This window comes from Silurus aristotelis (genome assembly GCF_946808225.1).
Source record: "Silurus aristotelis genome assembly, chromosome: 16".
Classification (NCBI taxonomy): Eukaryota; Metazoa; Chordata; class Actinopteri; order Siluriformes; family Siluridae; genus Silurus; species Silurus aristotelis.
The window spans coordinates 11,833,198-11,851,554 of record NC_139589.1 but is presented as its reverse complement, the minus strand read 5'-3'; the positions used below and the strand labels follow the sequence as shown (position 1 = coordinate 11,851,554).

General features: G+C 36.3%; 1 protein-coding gene across 2 annotated transcripts; it reads right to left on the bottom strand.

Moving 5' to 3' along the window:
* Nucleotides 1-5,265: 5,265 nt before the first annotated feature.
* Nucleotides 5,266-17,665, bottom strand: btc (betacellulin, epidermal growth factor family member). Of its 2 annotated transcripts, none has more exons than XM_083565297.1 (6): nucleotides 17,293-17,665; nucleotides 14,944-15,045; nucleotides 13,062-13,179; nucleotides 12,718-12,864; nucleotides 10,492-10,619; nucleotides 5,266-6,188 (listed from the first exon to the last, which is right to left on the bottom strand). In XM_083565297.1, exons 1-5 carry the CDS (start codon nucleotides 17,330-17,332, stop codon nucleotides 10,493-10,495), a joined length of 534 nt encoding a protein of 177 aa, XP_083421423.1. In that variant the 5' UTR covers nucleotides 17,333-17,665; the 3' UTR covers nucleotides 5,266-6,188; nucleotide 10,492. The 2 variants fall into 2 exon arrangements, with proteins under 2 accessions (XP_083421423.1, XP_083421424.1); XM_083565298.1 differs by having other exon boundaries at nucleotides 10,492-10,616; nucleotides 17,293-17,664.
* Between the last annotated feature and the right edge of the window lie 692 nt (nucleotides 17,666-18,357).

Below are 18,357 nucleotides of genomic sequence, written 5' to 3'. Positions count from 1 at the left end.
CGGGTGCACGTCAACTTCAGGACACTGCAAACACACAAAGGCTTTCTTACTGCATTAGGTAGTGTCAGCATATGCAAAATTCATTGACACCATATGGTGTTTTCGTGTTGGAGGAATAGTTGCCTAGTTATCTGTTTTCTAATTGAAAAAAATCATCATTAGAGACACAAGAAACCTAATAAATGATTCACAAAAACCCAAAAAAATTAAACAGCTAAGTTTCACTAGTGCAACTGACAAGGGGGTATGTGTGAACAGCTGTTACTGCTGTCCAAGATACGCAGCTCTCTATCTTTGACTGGTAAGACTAACAGAGGAGAGTAATGTCAGATATACACTATATGGACAAAAGTATTGGGACACCTGAACTTTCCAGCCATATGTGGATCTTTCCGTAATTCCCCCTTGCCATTCCCCTCTTTGAGGACAGGTGGGGCTTGAAAATCTACCTTCCTATAATCTCCCCATAAAATAGTAACTAAATAGTTCACATTTAAAAATGTCAAATTCATTGAAATACAGTATCAAGTTCTAAATCAATAACATCAAATAGTATTAAGTTCAAGAATTTGAGAAAATAAAAGTGTAGTCGTGTTAGGTAGGTATTAATGACCTAATTGTTTGTGGTTGCTTTGAGTGTATACACTATTTTAATTGAGAAAATCATAAATGATGAATAAAGAACACAAACAAATTATATCAGTCCTAGGGTTCATTGCACCCCAACTGTCATGTCTTTATTCACCACTAGAGGAGCATGCCCCACACTTTGAGAACCACTGCCCTATTTGTTACCACAAATTTGGAGGCACACAATTAAACAGGATGTGTCTTAAGGTTCAGTGTCATTCAATTTCCCTTCACTTAAACCCAAACCTTTTCCAGTCTGCACACAGAGCCAGTTCCATGATCATATAGGTTTACGTTGGTTGAAGTGTATAGTCATTATTGGCCTGATATAGAGCGCTGACTTCTACCCTATTAACCCATGCCTCCTCACCTTACATCATTATGATGCCCTGGTGGTTAAATGAGCACAAATCTTCACATGCACACTCAAACTTATTGGAACCTTTTTCCAGAAGAGTGGAGGTTATTATAACAGCAAATGGGGACCTGATGTTGAAAAGGGTGTTTAAAAAGCACATACATGGTCAGGTGTCCACAAACTATAGTTGAAATAATTGTGGTATGTTTAGAATACATATATTGGCTGATTTAGCTTGTAAGGTTTTGGTTCATTACTCAGAGGCCATCAGCATCGTAACAAAAACGCTAAAGAGCTCTCATACATCAGATTTTAAGAATCTGAAGCAATCTTCCAGGTCCTGATGCAGGTCATGGAAACCTTTGCTGCTTTTCTCAAGCATGATTTTTGTGGTATATTTATAGAAGTGTACATGCTTCATTACAGTTACCAACCCAATGTTTTCTATTAGTACAGTTTGCTGGAAATATATTTTAGTCGGTCACATTAATCTTCGTCTTTTGGCTGCTCCCATTAGAGGTCACAACAGCAAATCATCCGTCTCCGTACCCCCTGTCCTCTCTCTGCCTCTTTCAAACCAACCACCTGCATGTCTTCCCTCACCACATCCATAAACCTCCTCCTTGGTCTTCCTCTTATTCTCGTTCTTAGTGGCTCCATCCTCAGCATTCTCTTACCAATATACCCCATGTTCCTCTCCATGCTCCTCTGTACATGTCCAAACCATATCAATCTCACCTCCCTCACCTTGTCTCCAAAACGTCCTACATGCGCTGTCCCTCTAATTAACTCATTTCTAATCCTGTCCATCCTCGTCACTCCCAATGAAAACCTCATCTTTAGTTCTGCTGCCCTCAGCTCCACCTTCTGTCTTTTCCTCAAATCCTTTTCTCCTTCCTTAGTGTCCAACTTCTCATACAGCTCCTCATATGCCTTTTCCTTGGCTTTCGCCACATCCCTCTTCACCTGCTGCCGCATCTCCTTGTACTCCTGTGCGGAGTCAAATATGTAAAATATCTTTAAATATGCTGTGTTGATGAAAATCATGTTTTTTGGTGAAAATAAAAATCCAGAACTTATAATAGAAAAACATTTGACTGAGTTTGTGTAAATTTACATGGAAGTTGACCGTCTCGACAGATCGGCTTTAAATGCTATGACTGCTGATAAAATTAAAAAGCTGTGATGTATAAATAGGTTATTTATGTTAATTCCACTTGCCAATTTAGAGAACATTTTGTGGGGATAAACCTTTGTCATTCCATATTAATGACCTAAAAGAATGCAATCTGAAATAAATCCGCAAATAAACACAAATAAGACTAGCTATTCAGGGGTTTGCTCCGGGTACTCCGGTTTCCTCCACTAGTCCAAAGACATGTGTTGTAGGATAATTGCCATTTTCAAATTGTCTGTATTGTGGGAGAAAACAAAAGTACATGGACAAAAGTTTGTGAACACCTGACCATAAAAATGTGTATATGCTTCTTGAACATCTTATTCCACATTTCGTCCCCGTTTGCCATTTTAATGATCGCCACTTATTTGGGAAGATGTTTCACCAGATTTTGGAGTGTGGTTGTGGAGATTTGTGTTTATTTAGCCAAAAGGGTGTTCGTGTAGGGTGAGGAGGCCTAAGGTTCGGTCAGCATTTCAATTCATCCCAAAGGTGTTCAATGGGTTTGAGGTCAGAGCTCTTACACTCCTGCCCTTGTGAATCATATCTTTATGGCGCTTGATTTGTGTACAGGGGCACTGGAACAGGAACAGCTGGAACAGGTTTTTTTAGTTCAAGTAAAGGGATGATTTATTGCTACTACATCCAAATATACAACAATTGAGTGCCTGCAACTTTGTGATAAGATTTTGGGTAAGAACTACAAATGGCAGGGGAAAAGTCAGGTGTCCCAATACTCTGCGTTATGCTAAATAGATCAATGACCAACTAGCAAATGATCTCAAAAGTAATGGTGTTTTTTGTTTGTTTTTTTTCTTCTGTTTAGAAGTTTAGCTAATAAACATTAACAGTTTATACTAATGCTCATTTTAATGCTTTATCATCTCTAAAACAACATATCTACTTAAACTTGTGTGCTGGAAGCTCCACATATACAGATTAAAGCATGTAATTGTGGATAAAGTGATGTTTATTTAACATTTATGCAAGGAGTCTCGAGTGTAAGCACTTTGTAACAGTCAGAGGTACAGCTGTAACTAGAGAGTTTCCTAAATAGATTTATTTTGGTTGATGTTTATTAATAAATAATAAAATGTGACTATTGGAAAGTTACTAGGGTGCTTCATCACATCACCCCAACGTTCGTAATTTTCACTTCAGGACCAAACGTCCTGATAAGGTGAATTTATGTTTTGACAATAAATTAAGTGCTCTGCATTACTCTGTTCAAACAAAAAATTGCAGCAGACACTATTTAGCTGCTTATATGTGACAAAATGTTAAAATGTTTCCACTCACAAACACGCAAACATTATTACAGCCAAGACATCGGACAAAGCAGGTGGAACACAGGTTAATACAGTGCCTTGCAAAAGTATTGACCCCCCTTGGCGTTTTTCCTATTTTGTTGTCTTAAAACCTGGAATTAAAATTGATTTTTTGGGGGGTTTGTATCATTTGATTTACACAACATGCCTACCACTTTGAAGATGCAAAATATGTTTTATTGTGAAACAAACAAGAAATAAGACAAAAAAACAGAAAACTTGAGCGTGCATAACTATTCACCCCCCCCCCCCCCAAAGTCAATACTTTGTAGAGCCACCTTTTGCAGCAATTACAGCTGCAAGTCTCTTGGGGTATGTATCTATAAGCTTGGCACATCTAGCCACTGGGATTTTTGCCCATTCTTCAAGGCAAAACTGCTCCAGCTCCTTCAAGTTGGATGGGTTCCGCTGGTGTACAGCAATCTTTATATACCACAGATTCTGAATTGGATTGAGGTCTGGGCTTTGACTAGGCCATTCTAAGACATTTAAATGTTTCCCCTTAAACCACTCGAGTGTTGCTTTAGCAGTATGCTTAGGGTCATTGTCCTGCTTGAAGGTGAACCCCCATCCCAGTCTCAAATCTCTGGAAGACAAACAGGTTTCCCTAAAGAATTTCCCTGTATTTAGCACCAGTTATCATTCCTTTAATTCTGACCAGTTTCCCAGTCCCTGCTGATGAAAAACATCCCCACAGCATGATGCTGCCACCACCATGCTTCACTGAGGGGATGGTGTTCTCGGGGTGATGAGAGGTGTTGGGTTTGCGCCAGACATAGCGGTTTCCTTGATGGGCAAAAAGCTAAATTTTAGTCTCATCTGACCAGAGTACCTTCTTCCATATGTTTGGGGAGTCTCACACATGCCTTTTGGCGAACACCAAACGTTTTTGCTTATTTTTTTCTTTAAGCAATGGCTTTTTTCTGGCCACTCTTCCGTAAAGCCCAGCTCTGTGGAGTGTATGGCTTAAAATGGTCCTATGGACAGATACTCCAATCTCCACTGTGGAGCTTTGCAGCTCCTTCAGGGTTATCTTTGGTCTCTTTGTTGCCTCTCTGATTAATTCCCTCCTTGCCTGGTCCGTGAGTTTTGGTGGGCGGCCCTCTCTTGCCCTGACCTGTTTGGCGAGCTCCTTGGTCTTCATGGTGCCGCTTGCTTGGTGGTGCTCCTTGCTTAGTGGTGTTGCAGACTCTGGGGCCTTTCAGAACAGGTGTGTGTGTGTGTGTGTGTATGTATATATATATATATATATACTGAGATCATGTGACACTTAAATAAAGTCCACCTGTGTGCAATCTAAGTAATTACATGACTTCTGAAGGTAATTGGTTGCACCAGATCTCATTTAGATCTTAGGCTTAATAGCAAAGGGAGTGAATACATATGCACGCACCACTTTTCCGTTATTTATTTTTTTGAATTTTTTGAAACAAGTTATTTTTTTTATTTCACTTCGCCAATTTGGACTATTTTGTGTATGTCCATTACATGAACTCCAAATAAAAAGCAATTTTAATTCCAAGTTGTAAGGCAACAAAATAGGAAAAATGCCAAGGGGGGGCAATACTTTTGCAAGGCACTGTATACCTTATGAAAATGGAAACTGCATACCAAAGTTAGTTTGTAATCGGGTGTGGCATCCGCAATCTCTTTTTTCTCTTTGTAACAATAGCCGGGTTTTAAACAACTTTATCAGCAGTGGAATTGATACTCCGTGTATGAAAGGATTCAATAACATCCATGCAAACAAGTAAACACATGGCAATAAATGCTTAATTCATGATTGATTAAACTTTACTGGAACTTTTTATCTACATAGCAAGGAAAACAACACAACACTACATTAACAGAATATAATTATTTAATATTTTACATATTTTAGGCAATAAATAGACCAGTGTATTGTGTTATAACAAAGTAGAATATAGAAATATAGAAATTCTTTGAAATCAAAAAGTGCAGCAACTTATCTTAATTCTGAGGTAACTGCCTTTGAATGATGCAATATGTATTTTATTCTCATTGCACACTGTTTTGGGTCATATGTATTATTGTGATATTAAAAGAAATGCAGGACGATCAGGCCGCTATACAACATTTTGCTCAGCAGTTCTTAAATAAAGTCCAATGATCTGCCAGTAGAAGACAGTATCAAGCGTTACATGAGTTCATGGAGTTAAACAAATATGTTGTTGTTGGCTCGATTATGTTGCATTTGTTTTATCATAATCACAATGAGACATGTCAGGTCAATTCACTATATTATATACTTTTTAATAGACTTTTTTTCTTTTTTTTTTTTTTTAACTGCAAACAAGTAATCGTCCTTATACAATAGAATCTGCTTGTATACTATTACCGCCTTTTAAAAATCCATGCTACAGTTGACTGTTCATTTAAGCTGTAAATCTGTCTTGTTAAACGAGGAACAGAGATTCTTGCTCCTGTGCCTATAACATTTGAAATTCACTGCTGCTGGTGTTAAAGCCTGGACAAAAAGTACACAACACACTGTCTTTTCCTGGTTACCTTCCTGCCTTTGCAATCATTCCCAATTGCAGCTGACTTATAATAAAGTCTGGCGGTGGATCACACGTTGAATCCTTTGGGTCCATTTAAAGGCCTTCGGGTTCATTATTCAGGCAGGTGTCTTCCTGTCCAGCAGGAGAACTCTCTGTAGACTGGCTTTACAGCTCTACAAAAGAATACACAGTGGGTTTGCATTATTACAAATGGAAAAACAGAGTTGCCCTTTTCAGTTAAAAATGTAAATGCGCTTTTTCATCATTAAGTATGGAAGAACATACAATGGTTCATGCTGTTGGAGAGAAGCACTTGAAAAATTTTGAACTCTGATTGGTCAAAGGTTTAAGCAGTTTTGACAGTACAAATGTAAATTACAGGTTTATAAAGAATACGCTTGTATAATGCATTCTTGTTTTATAGTAACAGCTTATTCACAAACACCATGCCAAATGTTCCAGATAATTTAAAGCTATTAATAAACTGTGTCAGAACTTCGCATCAGTCAAGATTTTAAGCTGTAAATTTAACCTTTTTCGACACAGAAAATTCTACAGGGCAGAGTTAACCACTGGCAGGCTGTGTGCTTTCCTTTTTATGTCTTATTCCAATAAAGAGAAACGAATGTTTCAGTGAGGACATTCTTCTTTATTGCTGTAATAATATAAATAATAAACTATAAAAGGATAACAGGTGGTCATTCTTGAGGGCACAGAAATAGCAATAGTTGTCAACTTAGATAGGAAGAATAAAATACTTCAGGACATGCTGAAAATAACCAACCACAAAAGCACACATCTTGAGAAGATTGCTTAATTCCTAAAAGGCTTATCTGGCAGGGAAAACAAAAAGGTGATTTTGATGACCAGACCAGATATGTAGTATGTGGTGTGTGACATTTAATCAAAAAGTGGTGTAAAAAAATCAGATCATGCAGTTGCATATTTCACATGAGAATATGGAAACTCTAAGGCAGTTATAATGGCTTTAGAAGTTATAGAGGTGTATAGATGCTTTTGGAGTTTGCTTTCTGGGAACAAAAAAAAAAAAAAAAAAGCAAGTTTGACAAAAATCTAGAAGAGCAGTCAGCATTTTTCAACATGCTCATTAAAATTTACTAGTCAATTACCTTATAAAATTCAGTGTACCCGAAACAATTTTTAAGCAAAGAGTTTGCACCCAAAATATTTACTTTTTTTTGTGTCTGTTATTGCATGTATTTTTTGTATTATCCCCATTTATATTTCAGACCTACTTTATAATTACTTTATTATTAAAAAATAACAATTACCATTTACTCTCAATATAATATAAATTAGGGAGCAACATATTTGGACAGTAAGATTATTATTGCATAGCCATATGGCTACAGAACAACCAAATGCTTTAAAGGCAAGTATACTAAAAACTCAAGTGTAAAAATCTAAAAAAAAAAAATTGAAAAAAATTGAAAAATAAAAAATCAAGGACAACTTGATGCATGTACACCATCCACACAAATACAGCCATGATTTTCCATGATACCACCACAATTTCAAACAAATGGTTCAATCCTATAATAGGCATGGTCCGACGTTTCTCAGGAAATGCTCCGTTGTTACGAGCAGTTAGTGTAAAGCTGCAACCTCTTATGTGGATATGAAGACATTGCAAAGAGAAAAATTCCTTGGAAGGAAGGTGTTTGCTTTGCTACTCTGCCAATGCAAGTTTTAAATCATAGAACAAACAAACACAAGCATATTTCACACGGATTAATTCTGTAAATGAAGGGGGGAAAACAAAAGCAGTCCTTCTATTAATATTTTGTGTGTCTTATATTATGTACCTTATAAAAAAGAGACCAGTGAAGAAAAATTTGACATTTTACCTTGCTGTGACATTGTTTGGATTATTTCCAAAATCTATTCAGGTCATCTGCTGTTTATATCTACAAAAGTTTAACCACTCAGTTCTCCCTCTTTCTGTTCAGTTTTGCTACTAGGCAACGAGTTGCTTGTTGGAAGTTCTTGCTTGTTCAATATCTCAAAAGTTAAAGATTAAATGTAGGATTTGTATGGATTTATCCTTCCTACTGCAGTGATGAAACGATTACATTTAGGCATTGTTCCAATCATGTTCAGTGGTATTTAGGTTATACAAATTAGTAAGAAACATGGCATGACTTCTCCCATCGAAACCACTGCTGCAGAGTTCTACTTGTTTTTCCTCATTCAATGTTCATGTTAATTCTGATGTGTGCATACTGTGAGCAGCAGACAGACAGGACAGTAAGATTAATGCAGTTTCAGTTTTGCATCCTAGCTCTTTAGGACAGAGGAATTTATGATTTCTGACCAGCTGCATTTTATCTTTTCCCTTTTGGTCTAATTTTTGTAGTAGCTGCTATAATATAAGCAATATCAATTATCATAAAAACTAAATAGCTTGTGGCTGTTCTATAACAAATGTAACTATAAAGGTGTAATCATTCTCAAATCATTGTGCTATAAGTAGAATAACATCTCAGACTTTAATGTTAAGAGAACAAGAGAACTTCTGCTTTATATAAAAAGGTATATGTGTTTTTTGTACACCACCAATGTGGTGGCTTGAATCTATCTGCTTCCAGACTCCAGTACATTATAACAGGACTTCTGAATAGCCTTTTAAAAAAAGAACTCATTCCAAATATTTAAAAGATTGGGAAAAAAAAAAAAAAAACGATACACAAGTCATTTTTTTTTTTAAAGCAGCAATGCCTGACAGAGTGGACATCCTCTACAGTGACCTGCCAGCAGTGACCGATAACCTCTCTAATTATCAAAAATGACCAAAATTGACTTGTCACCCTGACAACAAACACACTGGGGAAATGTGCAATTCCTGCAAGATTTTTCAGAGGTTATAGGATTCATCAAAGCATGTCGACATTAACAGCATGATAAAAAAGCTCCTACTACTAGGATTTCCCAAATATTCTGACAATTGATAAACCATAAAATCTGATTGAGGTATTCAAATAAAGACCAGGAACTGGTGCATTAAATATTATTTTCTTATTCTGACCCGAGTTTGTATTTGTTTTATCGATCAGCAGATGTGGATCTGTAAAGGTATAGAAATGTCAGGTTAAAATGCAATTAGTATTCCTGCTGGGCAAAAAAATAAGTAAATATATAAAGCTGAATAAATAGTTAGATTAACAGATAAACAGACAGCTAGATAAAGACCCACGTAAATAAACACCCACGTACAATCCGGAGAGAGAAAAAGCAAATAGTCCGTATTATTGTGGCCAGATGTGATGGGGTATGAACATAATGCCCACCGCAGTAGACATGCTCTAGAGTTGTTGACATTATGCAGATGGTTTCCTTTTAGAGCCTGAAACGGTGCCCTCCTGCTGTTAACGTGGCTCAGTGGGGATCACATTCATTGTCCATTTACGGAATGGAAACATGGTTACTGCTGCCATTCATTCATCTAATAGATGGATTTCAACTGAGCTTACGAGGTAGGAGATTCATGTCGTGTGGACATGGCAGGGCTTTAAAAGTCCCAGAATTGCTGCACAACAATAAAGCAAGAAAGAAATGTGGCTTGAAAATAATCTTGAATGATTGTGATTGTTGATCACTTAAATGTTTGGTGTAATCAAATCTTAAAAAACCAACAGTGGAACTTACGGCTATGTTTAATAGTGAAAGTAAGAGCATTTCCACACGCACAATGCGAAGAGAACTCAAAGGTTTGGGACTAAGCTTCAATTTGCTAGGGAGCATAAAGATCTGGAGCAAAGGAAGAAGATCATGTGGTCTGATGAGTCCAGACTTACCCCTTTTCCAGTGTGATGGGTGCATCGGGGTAAGAAGAGAGGCAGCACTCATGCCTAGTATCTACCGTACAAGCCTGTGGGGGAAGTGCTATGATCTGGGGATGCTGCAGTTGTTCAGGTCTCGGTTCAGCAACGTTGTGTGTCCAAAGAATGAGGTCAGCTGACTACATGAATATACTGAATGACCAGGTTATTCCATCAATGGATTTTTTTTTCTCCCTGATGGCATGGGCATATTCCAAGAGGACAATGCCAGGAATCACCGGGCTCAAATTGTGAAAGAGTGGTTCAGGAAGCATGAGAGATCAATTTCACACATGGTTTTTCCACCACAGAGTCCAGACCTTAACCCAATTGCAAATGTTTGGGATGTGCAGCGGTCTGATCATCAATACAAGATGTTGGTGAAAAATTACTGCAACTCTGGACGGTAACCAATGTTGTGACATTGCAGAAGCTTATCGAAACGATACCATGGCGAATCAAAGCTAAAGGCAGTCCAACAAAATATTAAAGTGTGTGACATTTTTTGCACGGGCAGCATATATATTATATATAATAAACATCAGGTTTCTGAATATATTTTTGTTTGTGGTTATTTGACCCGAACCTGGTGAACATTATTGAATGGGCAATATGTATTTGAGGTAGAAATACTCACCTCATACTGTGTTTGTGTCAGCAACGTCTCTAATATCAGGTAAACCTTCGTTTGTATTTAGTGTGTTCAACCGCTCCATTTCACCCCTTTCCTTTTGTTTTCTTCTCTTTTTCCGATAAAGCCTTCTGCTGAGAAAAGTAAGCATTGGATTTTTGCTCAGTGTAGTGCACAGTCTACATCAGGGGTCACCAACCTTTTTGAAACTAAGAGCTACTTCTTGGATACCGATTAATGTGAAGGGCTACCAGTTTAATACACACAGTTTTCAGTTTGATCTGAAATAACAAATTTGCTCAATTTACCTTTTATTATATGTTATTATTAATAATTAATGATATTCATCTATGTAAAGACACTGATCATAATAATTATAATATATATATAATGATTTAACAAAGTAGGAAACTAGTATGAAAGCTATTTTTGGAAAATGCCGGCGGGCTACTCATGTTGTCCTTGCGAGCTACCTGGTGCCCGCAGGCACCACGTTGGTGACCCCTGGTTTAGATTGTATTCAGATGAACTGAACTGTTGACAATTATTTTATTCTATAATGTAAATCACATTCATATAGATTTTAAAATGCATGTAAATATAATATGTAACACATTTCACACAAATTAATAATCTCCATGATACGCATCATTTAAAATTAGTATGTGGATTATGTGAATAATATGCATATTAGTTCTGGGTGCAATTTTGCTTTGCTGAGCTGCTTCATGGGAATACGCAATTCGTATTGGGTATATACAATTTTATTATTGTCCGTCTAATGCAATTGCACTGGTTAAACACCAGATGTCTCAAACTGTGCTACATATTAAATACAGAGAACATGCGCTAGTTACACTGCTACATGATCTATTTATATCAGCTCCTTGTTCCTGCGATCTAAGCTGCGCTAGAAGAAAGCTGTAGAGCTCGGACAATTTAGACATCGATGGAGCTCTATTTCCAGATGCTGCTGTGAAGCTCAACACATTTCAGTCATCATTTCCCCAGTTTGATGACTTTGTTTATTTAATTAGCCTTTGGCGAGAATTCATAAATTTGATGTATTGAGGTATTTAAAAAAATAATTTGTAAATGAGTAAATTGTGTTTACACTATTTAACCTTTGTATGATTTATTAAGCTTTATAAAAGACCAAAATGCATTTGATTATTATATAGAAATAAAATGAGTCCTATTTTTTCCCTCTTGATTTTGATTCTTTTTTTCCATTAGATTTTTTTCTAAATATTTTTTTGAAAACCGAATTAAATTGTGGCTCATTAAGGCAGTATTAAAAATCAAACAGAATCATGACAAGTTCATCACTGTATATCTAATATAAGTAAATTTATTTAAACAAATTTTAAGGCCATCAAGAATTGTATTGGTTTAAAACATTAGAGGAAACTAGTAGTGGGTTTAACTGAAATAGTATGTTAATTTATGTTTATATTCATTTCATACAATATTTTAAAGATTGCTTCTGTAAATTAGTGGCTTCTCAGATTCATGCGTATATGATATGCAAATAAGAGACAAAAACCTTAGTTTAATTTGACTGCAATGCTAATTAAAAAGCTTGTTAGAAACCAACTAATGCAATAGTTTCATGCTTATTTTTGGTAAGTTTCACTGATTAGACTCTGTGAATCTGAATAAATGAATGATGTAATTAATCTAGTCCTGAGCCAGGACCAATAATCACCACATATTCCTGTTTCCAACCCCTATAAACCGGAATATCAGCATTCTAAACCCTCGGTATCAGCCTCTAATGTGATTGGAGCTGGAATTAAACACAAATATGTGGACTGACTAGGATCTACTGAATACCAACAGCCTGCATATATATACAGATCAATACTGGCCACATTTAATCGGATTACATGAAGCACCACACTGTCGAATGTGATCAGCAAAAAAAACGGCTGTTTTGGAGGAAATAATAATAAATAAAAATATTTATTGACAGACAATGATTTACTGCTCTGTCTTTTCATAAATATAAATATGAGACGAGAGGAATGCACCATTCAGATTAGATTGTTGCTAAAAAAAAATTGGTTATATTTATGTGATAAACAGTAAACAAAGCTACAGATCAGCAGTTTTATGTAAACCTTTTTGTCAATGACCCCAGCATCTGATGTCTGACAAGAACATGAGGCACGTTGTAAAAATATGTTTACTACACTAATAAAGATAAATGTTTGTGGCATGCAGACTCACTGTGCACAGATGCATATAAAGACAATGATGAGAAGGAGAATGACCAGTCCAGATATAATGCTAATGATGACTATTTCCCTCCGTTCACCCACCAACCAGCCGAGATCCAAATATTCGCACCTGGCACCGATGTATCCACTTTCACATCTGTGTAATAAGCAGGAAAGAGATCAGTTCCCACAGTATAAAGAATGCAGAAGAAGAAGAAAAAATGCAGAAGAATGCAAGAGTTACTAAACAATGACAAAAGCAGAATGAAAAAGCAGACTATAAAATCGCTAGGCATGTGTATTTGAGTTTCAGGTATAAACCTGTTCTAAGGTAGGAGTCGAATCACGGATTACCTGCAGGTGGGCGTGTTCTGCTCCTCCACAAAACGGCACATCCCATGGACACAGTAATGCATGTACTGATCGGGACAGTTTGAGAAATGGCCGCTCCACTGCGGGACATACTTTATTTCTGTGCAGGAGAAACAATTACATGATGATGCCAAAGTGAATGGAAATTTGTCGGTATAATAAAATCATTTTTGGCACAGTTCTCTAAAAGTAAAGCTCACATAAGTGCTTTTCCGTTTTCCTTTAAATTCAAGCCTGATTTGTAGTTTGTATGTTAATTTGAAAAATATAACATTGTGAAACCTGAAGCTTTTAATACTAAAGACTTGAAGGATGAATGTCGCAGGATCTGATTACTGTGGCATCAATGATTGCAATATGATAGGCTAGCTCATTGTAGGACGACTAGCTCTTATATTATATGCATGCTTTCAGGTATTATTATGCAGTGATCCCTGCCAGGTGACACTTTTTTGCTACGAGATCAGCTATGGCTCACTAGCATAACTAGCAAATTGTTCAAATCTTTTTTTTTTTATTTATTATTCTTACATTTTGGCATCCGAGTTCAATTTGTGAATGATTGACAAATGACAAATTTCTGTGCGTTAATAACCACTACTTAATATGAAGTTTTAATCATATATAAGCTCAGTTTGTCCTTCCAAAGTCAAAATATTAACTACTGATTAAATAATTAATCACTTCTGGGTGAAAACCAGTGTTGATAAATGTGCTCTAAGCATAATAGGTTACTGGTTTTAAGCGAGACGACGCCTGCAGCTATGACTAACCTGGTACATTAATACATTTCACACATTCAGTCCACATTTGTTTAGTATTTAGGGATTAAATTTAAGTACGTTTTTAATCACAGCACTAATATTAAACACTTGCTTATTCCATTTATTCTCTCTGACTATAATAATTCAGGTAATTTTTTAATTTAATGCACACCTGTAACATTTTGCTTCACCCTTTGTTTTGCTTGTAGACTTTGACAAGGATTTATAATGTAGGCGAGTGGTCAGGTATGAAGACTGCATATGGTTAACTTTCTTTCGGCTTCTCCCATTAGGGATAGTATTCATGATCCGCATGTTTGATTTGGCATGTTTTTACGCTGGATGCCCTTCCTAACGCAACCCTCCCCATTTATCCGGGCTTGGGACCGGCACTAAGAGTGCACTGGCTTGTGCAACTCTAATAGCTGGGGAAGGTTCCCTGACCGGGAATCGAAACCAGGCAGCAGAATATAAATGTATTAAAAGTGCATTCAATTCAAGTGAAGCACACATAAATTATTACCAGTATTTCACTCAGGTAAGAGTCTGTTCGCGTGTGTTTATGTAAATGTACACACAAAAAACAAACCAGTTAATACTGCTTGGAGTAAACCGAATGCATGTTACCCATTAATGAACGAAATACAAAATCTTACAGCTATCTGGAAAAGTGTAAACTGTCCGCTGCGAAAATATTAAAGGAAGGAAATAAAGCATTCTCTTGTGTATTTCCAAGTAACTTTATAAAACTTTAAGTTAAGGGTATACATTTTTTTTTTATTATTACAACCATCACATAATATTTATACAACTCTACACAAGAATCCTTATCAAAATAAACACTAGTTAGGATACTCATTTCACACATCTTATAACATGAGCTAGGACTCTGGGGGGAAGATTGTATGATACAGCCTTTATAATAAAGAGAAATTATAAAAATAAATGACTAGGCATTATTTGAACAATATGTCAAAATGTACTTTGCTTTCCACTGTATAGGAATCGATCAGCAAAAGAGTGAAAGCACTGGCTCAAAGTGCCAAGTCTGGAGCAGATAATTGCAAATGAACAGGGAGGTACGAGACCAGGATATTTACCTGTGCAGTTGCTGCTGTTGTCATGGGGACCACAGGACACGGTCTTATTCGCCGCGTCCCTCGTTGTGTTCCATTCAGCCTGCGAGTATTTGCATAGGGCAACTACGAGGCAAAAACAAAAAAGGTGGCACAGTCTGAGCAATAATCCATATAAATCCTCAACACAATATCTAAAGGTCCAAGTTAAATGAAATGGACTCGAGGCTGCGAGACAGAATAAAGAGCAACACCAATTAGCAATACTTTTGCCATCATTCTCCTGCAGCAGATAATAAGCTAGCAGTGGCCACATTGCATGCCATAAATATCCAGAATATAATCAGCAATCTGAAAACAGGTTTTAAAAAGTTGATATTTCATCTCCACTGAATAATCAGCAGGTAGGATTAAAACACAGTGCTGTGCTGATATAGGCAAATATACAGTGACTGTGTACAGTTACTGTTACCCACCTGGAGCTCATAGGTTTCTATAACAGTGTCTCTCATAGTATTTTATTTCCCTAACAACACAACATCTTTCCATTGACAACATTTATTTATATTTGTTAAATCAGAGAAGGGCCTGTCACACAGTTTTAGTTACAGATAATGTTGTGAAATAACTACAAAACAAGTTATTTCTTGTTATTACTTGCACTTTAGTTGCTATAAACGGCTCCCTCTCATTTATTATTCTGCCATTTTTATAATGAAGTTCAATTTCTTTAGAACAGCCAAAATGAAGTTGTTTATCATTTCAGAAAAAGGATACTAAGCCGGTTTAAAGATTGTCAGTCAAGAAAACCTATAACCATTTTGAAAGTAGGCTTTTTTTTTTATTTTAGGAAATTATGTACATTGTCTCGGAGAGTAAGTCAGTGTGCAGTTGTAAGAAAACTTGTGCGGTCAAACATCCAGTCTGTTCAAGTGCGGTTGATGTTGATATAAAAAAAAGAAAGTGTTGCCTCAGGGTGTCACTTTAGAAACAGGTAATTTAGAATTACAGTTGTTTTACTGAACATTATGCCTAGTGAGATGTAATAATACAGGATTACATAATCTACATTTCCTGGCCTCTTTATTAAGAACACCTGCACATTCACACAGTTATCTAAATCAGCCACTGTGGCAGCAGCACAGTCAATCAAAACATGCATATACATTATACTGACTAGAATTTGCTCATCCACTGGGATTTCCATGAAACGAGCTTTAATTTTATACAATATTGTGCACCAAAGTTGAAGGAATCATCCATTGAGCATCAGACAAGCAACTCAGGAGCACTGCAACAAAACTAAGCAAATGGCAAATAAATATGGAAGAAAAAGTTGTAAATGTTACAGCACGCTTAAAACTTTTTTGGAAACAAAATAGTCTGGCCTGGATTATCAGCAGGCATTTTGGTACACAGACTTTTTAACACACCCACACTGCACCACTCCCTACCGCTTTCATTCATGTGCAGGAAACAGCACAGGCCTCCTAATCAAAAGGAACGTGTTTTTTGCATGCTTGAGAATTTCTTTGAGCTTTTAAATACTACCCTACGTTACACGGACCTTGCTGGTGTGTACCAATGAAATATGTCCAATCGGCCAAAGGAATCTCACCAACATTTTGTATTACGATCTAAAAATTCAACTTGTCTTGTTTGCTGGTGTGATCATTTGTACAAGGCATATAATAATAAGAAATTTGGAAGGAATTAAGGTTTTAAGCAGAGTTAATCTTTCCACCGCAAAAGTGGATTTTTTCTGATTTCAGATGTGTTTTATTCGTCCGATTGCCGCTACAAACTATTAAAGGCGAGTTAATACCCATGATTCATTGCCAGAAAAGCTGTTATACATTGCTGATGCTCATACATTGTTATACACCGAAGGTATGAAGCTGCTGCTTGCTTGATTTCCTCCTTTGCTGTGGTAAATCTTTTGTTCAGAACCAAATTCTGAACAAATGCCTTGTTAGTAAAGCGCTCAGCACAACTTACTATGAATTGCAATTCATACCAGTATAATTCAAACCATTATACAACATGTATGTTCTATTTCTCATTATGTCACAGAATAATCCACAGTATTACATCTTATTAGGCCTAACCTGTACGAATGGGCTTCCTGTCTTAAATTTACAGAAAACACAAAGGTTATTTATGCAAGTAGTACATCCTTTCTTCCAATATGAGTATATATTAATAAAATATCCAAGGTTAGAAATAGATTATATAGGTAATAGATAATATAGGTCACAGAAACTACCATAAATATTTATTTATTTACTTATTTATGACTAGGATTATATAATAAATCAATTTACTGCATAAATATTTAAGTTATGTTAATGTAGGGAAAGGACATTTTCTCACCTGTAAAAATCCCCAGCAGCAGTTTATGTGTCTTCTCCATCGGTTCCAAATCAACAGTTCATTTTCAGGTCAGGTCACCACTTTCTCTCTCTCTCTCTCTCTCTCTCCCTCTCTATCTCTCTCTAACCAGGACACTAATAAATCGCTTTCCTCTCTAATTCAGGTCTCCCAGCGCTGCTCTACCGGCGTACATAAGAAATTAGAGTTATAGAAGTTAGAGTCTACATGCTCAGCGCGCTGAACTTCACTGACTTTCCTGAGGTAAATGTTTTAGCCGCGTTAGCTGGCCTAGTGCGGAGCGCAGCGTGCACGCGCACACAGGTTGAGTTTCCCCACAGAAAGGGGGCGTGGCCTGTGGAACGAGTTTGGACACACCCACTACTGAACTATTAATAAACGGCCAAACATGGAGCACATTAACCACAGCGTCTTTCTTTTATTAAATATAAATAAAAATTTATAACATGAACCGACACGTATGGAATGTTCATATATATTTTTAAAATAAACAATAATTACATTTTGCAATACTTTTTGATTGTAACATAAGAAAATATTTTCTAATTAGTTTGACATGCAAAGTTATTATACTGTTTTTCTTATAAGGGTTAATTCATTCGACTTCATTCATAAACTGCGCGCGCAAACAAAAAAAGGGAAAGAAAGAAAGAAAGAAAGAAAGAAAGAAAGAAAGAAAGAAAGAAAGAAAGAAAGAAAGAAAGAAAGAAAGAAATGTATTATTTATTAGACCTATTAACAATAATTACTTGATTTTATTAAATATCATTTTCATTATTATTATTATTATTATTATTATTATTATTATTGTTATTATTATTGCTTGCTGCTTGCTGAATGGTGTATATACAATACTGTGCAAAGATTTTGGGCAGGTGTGAAGAAATGCTGTAAAATAAGAATACTTTTTACATTTAAAATCTAAATCAGATTAATATTTGGTGTTTTATGCCCTTTGGCTTCCAACCTGTATACATTCTTACACTTGCACACTTGCACAAAGTCAGGGATTTCTTAGGATCTATGAAAAGTGTATGATAAACCAAT

What these genes read in the sequence shown, in the direction of transcription:
- btc (XM_083565297.1), bottom strand. Translation starts at nt 17,332, where the DNA reads ATGGAGAAGACACATAAACTGCTGCTGGGGATTTTTACAG. An exon ending in CAGAACACGCCCACCTGCAG is followed by an intron (nt 12,865 to 13,061) that starts GTAATCCGTGAT and finishes CTTATTACACAG; the next exon opens with ATGTGAAAGTGGATACATCG. An exon ending in TTTATATGCATCTGTGCACA is followed by an intron (nt 10,620 to 12,717) that starts GTGAGTCTGCAT and finishes TACTTTTCTCAG; the next exon opens with CAGAAGGCTTTATCGGAAAA.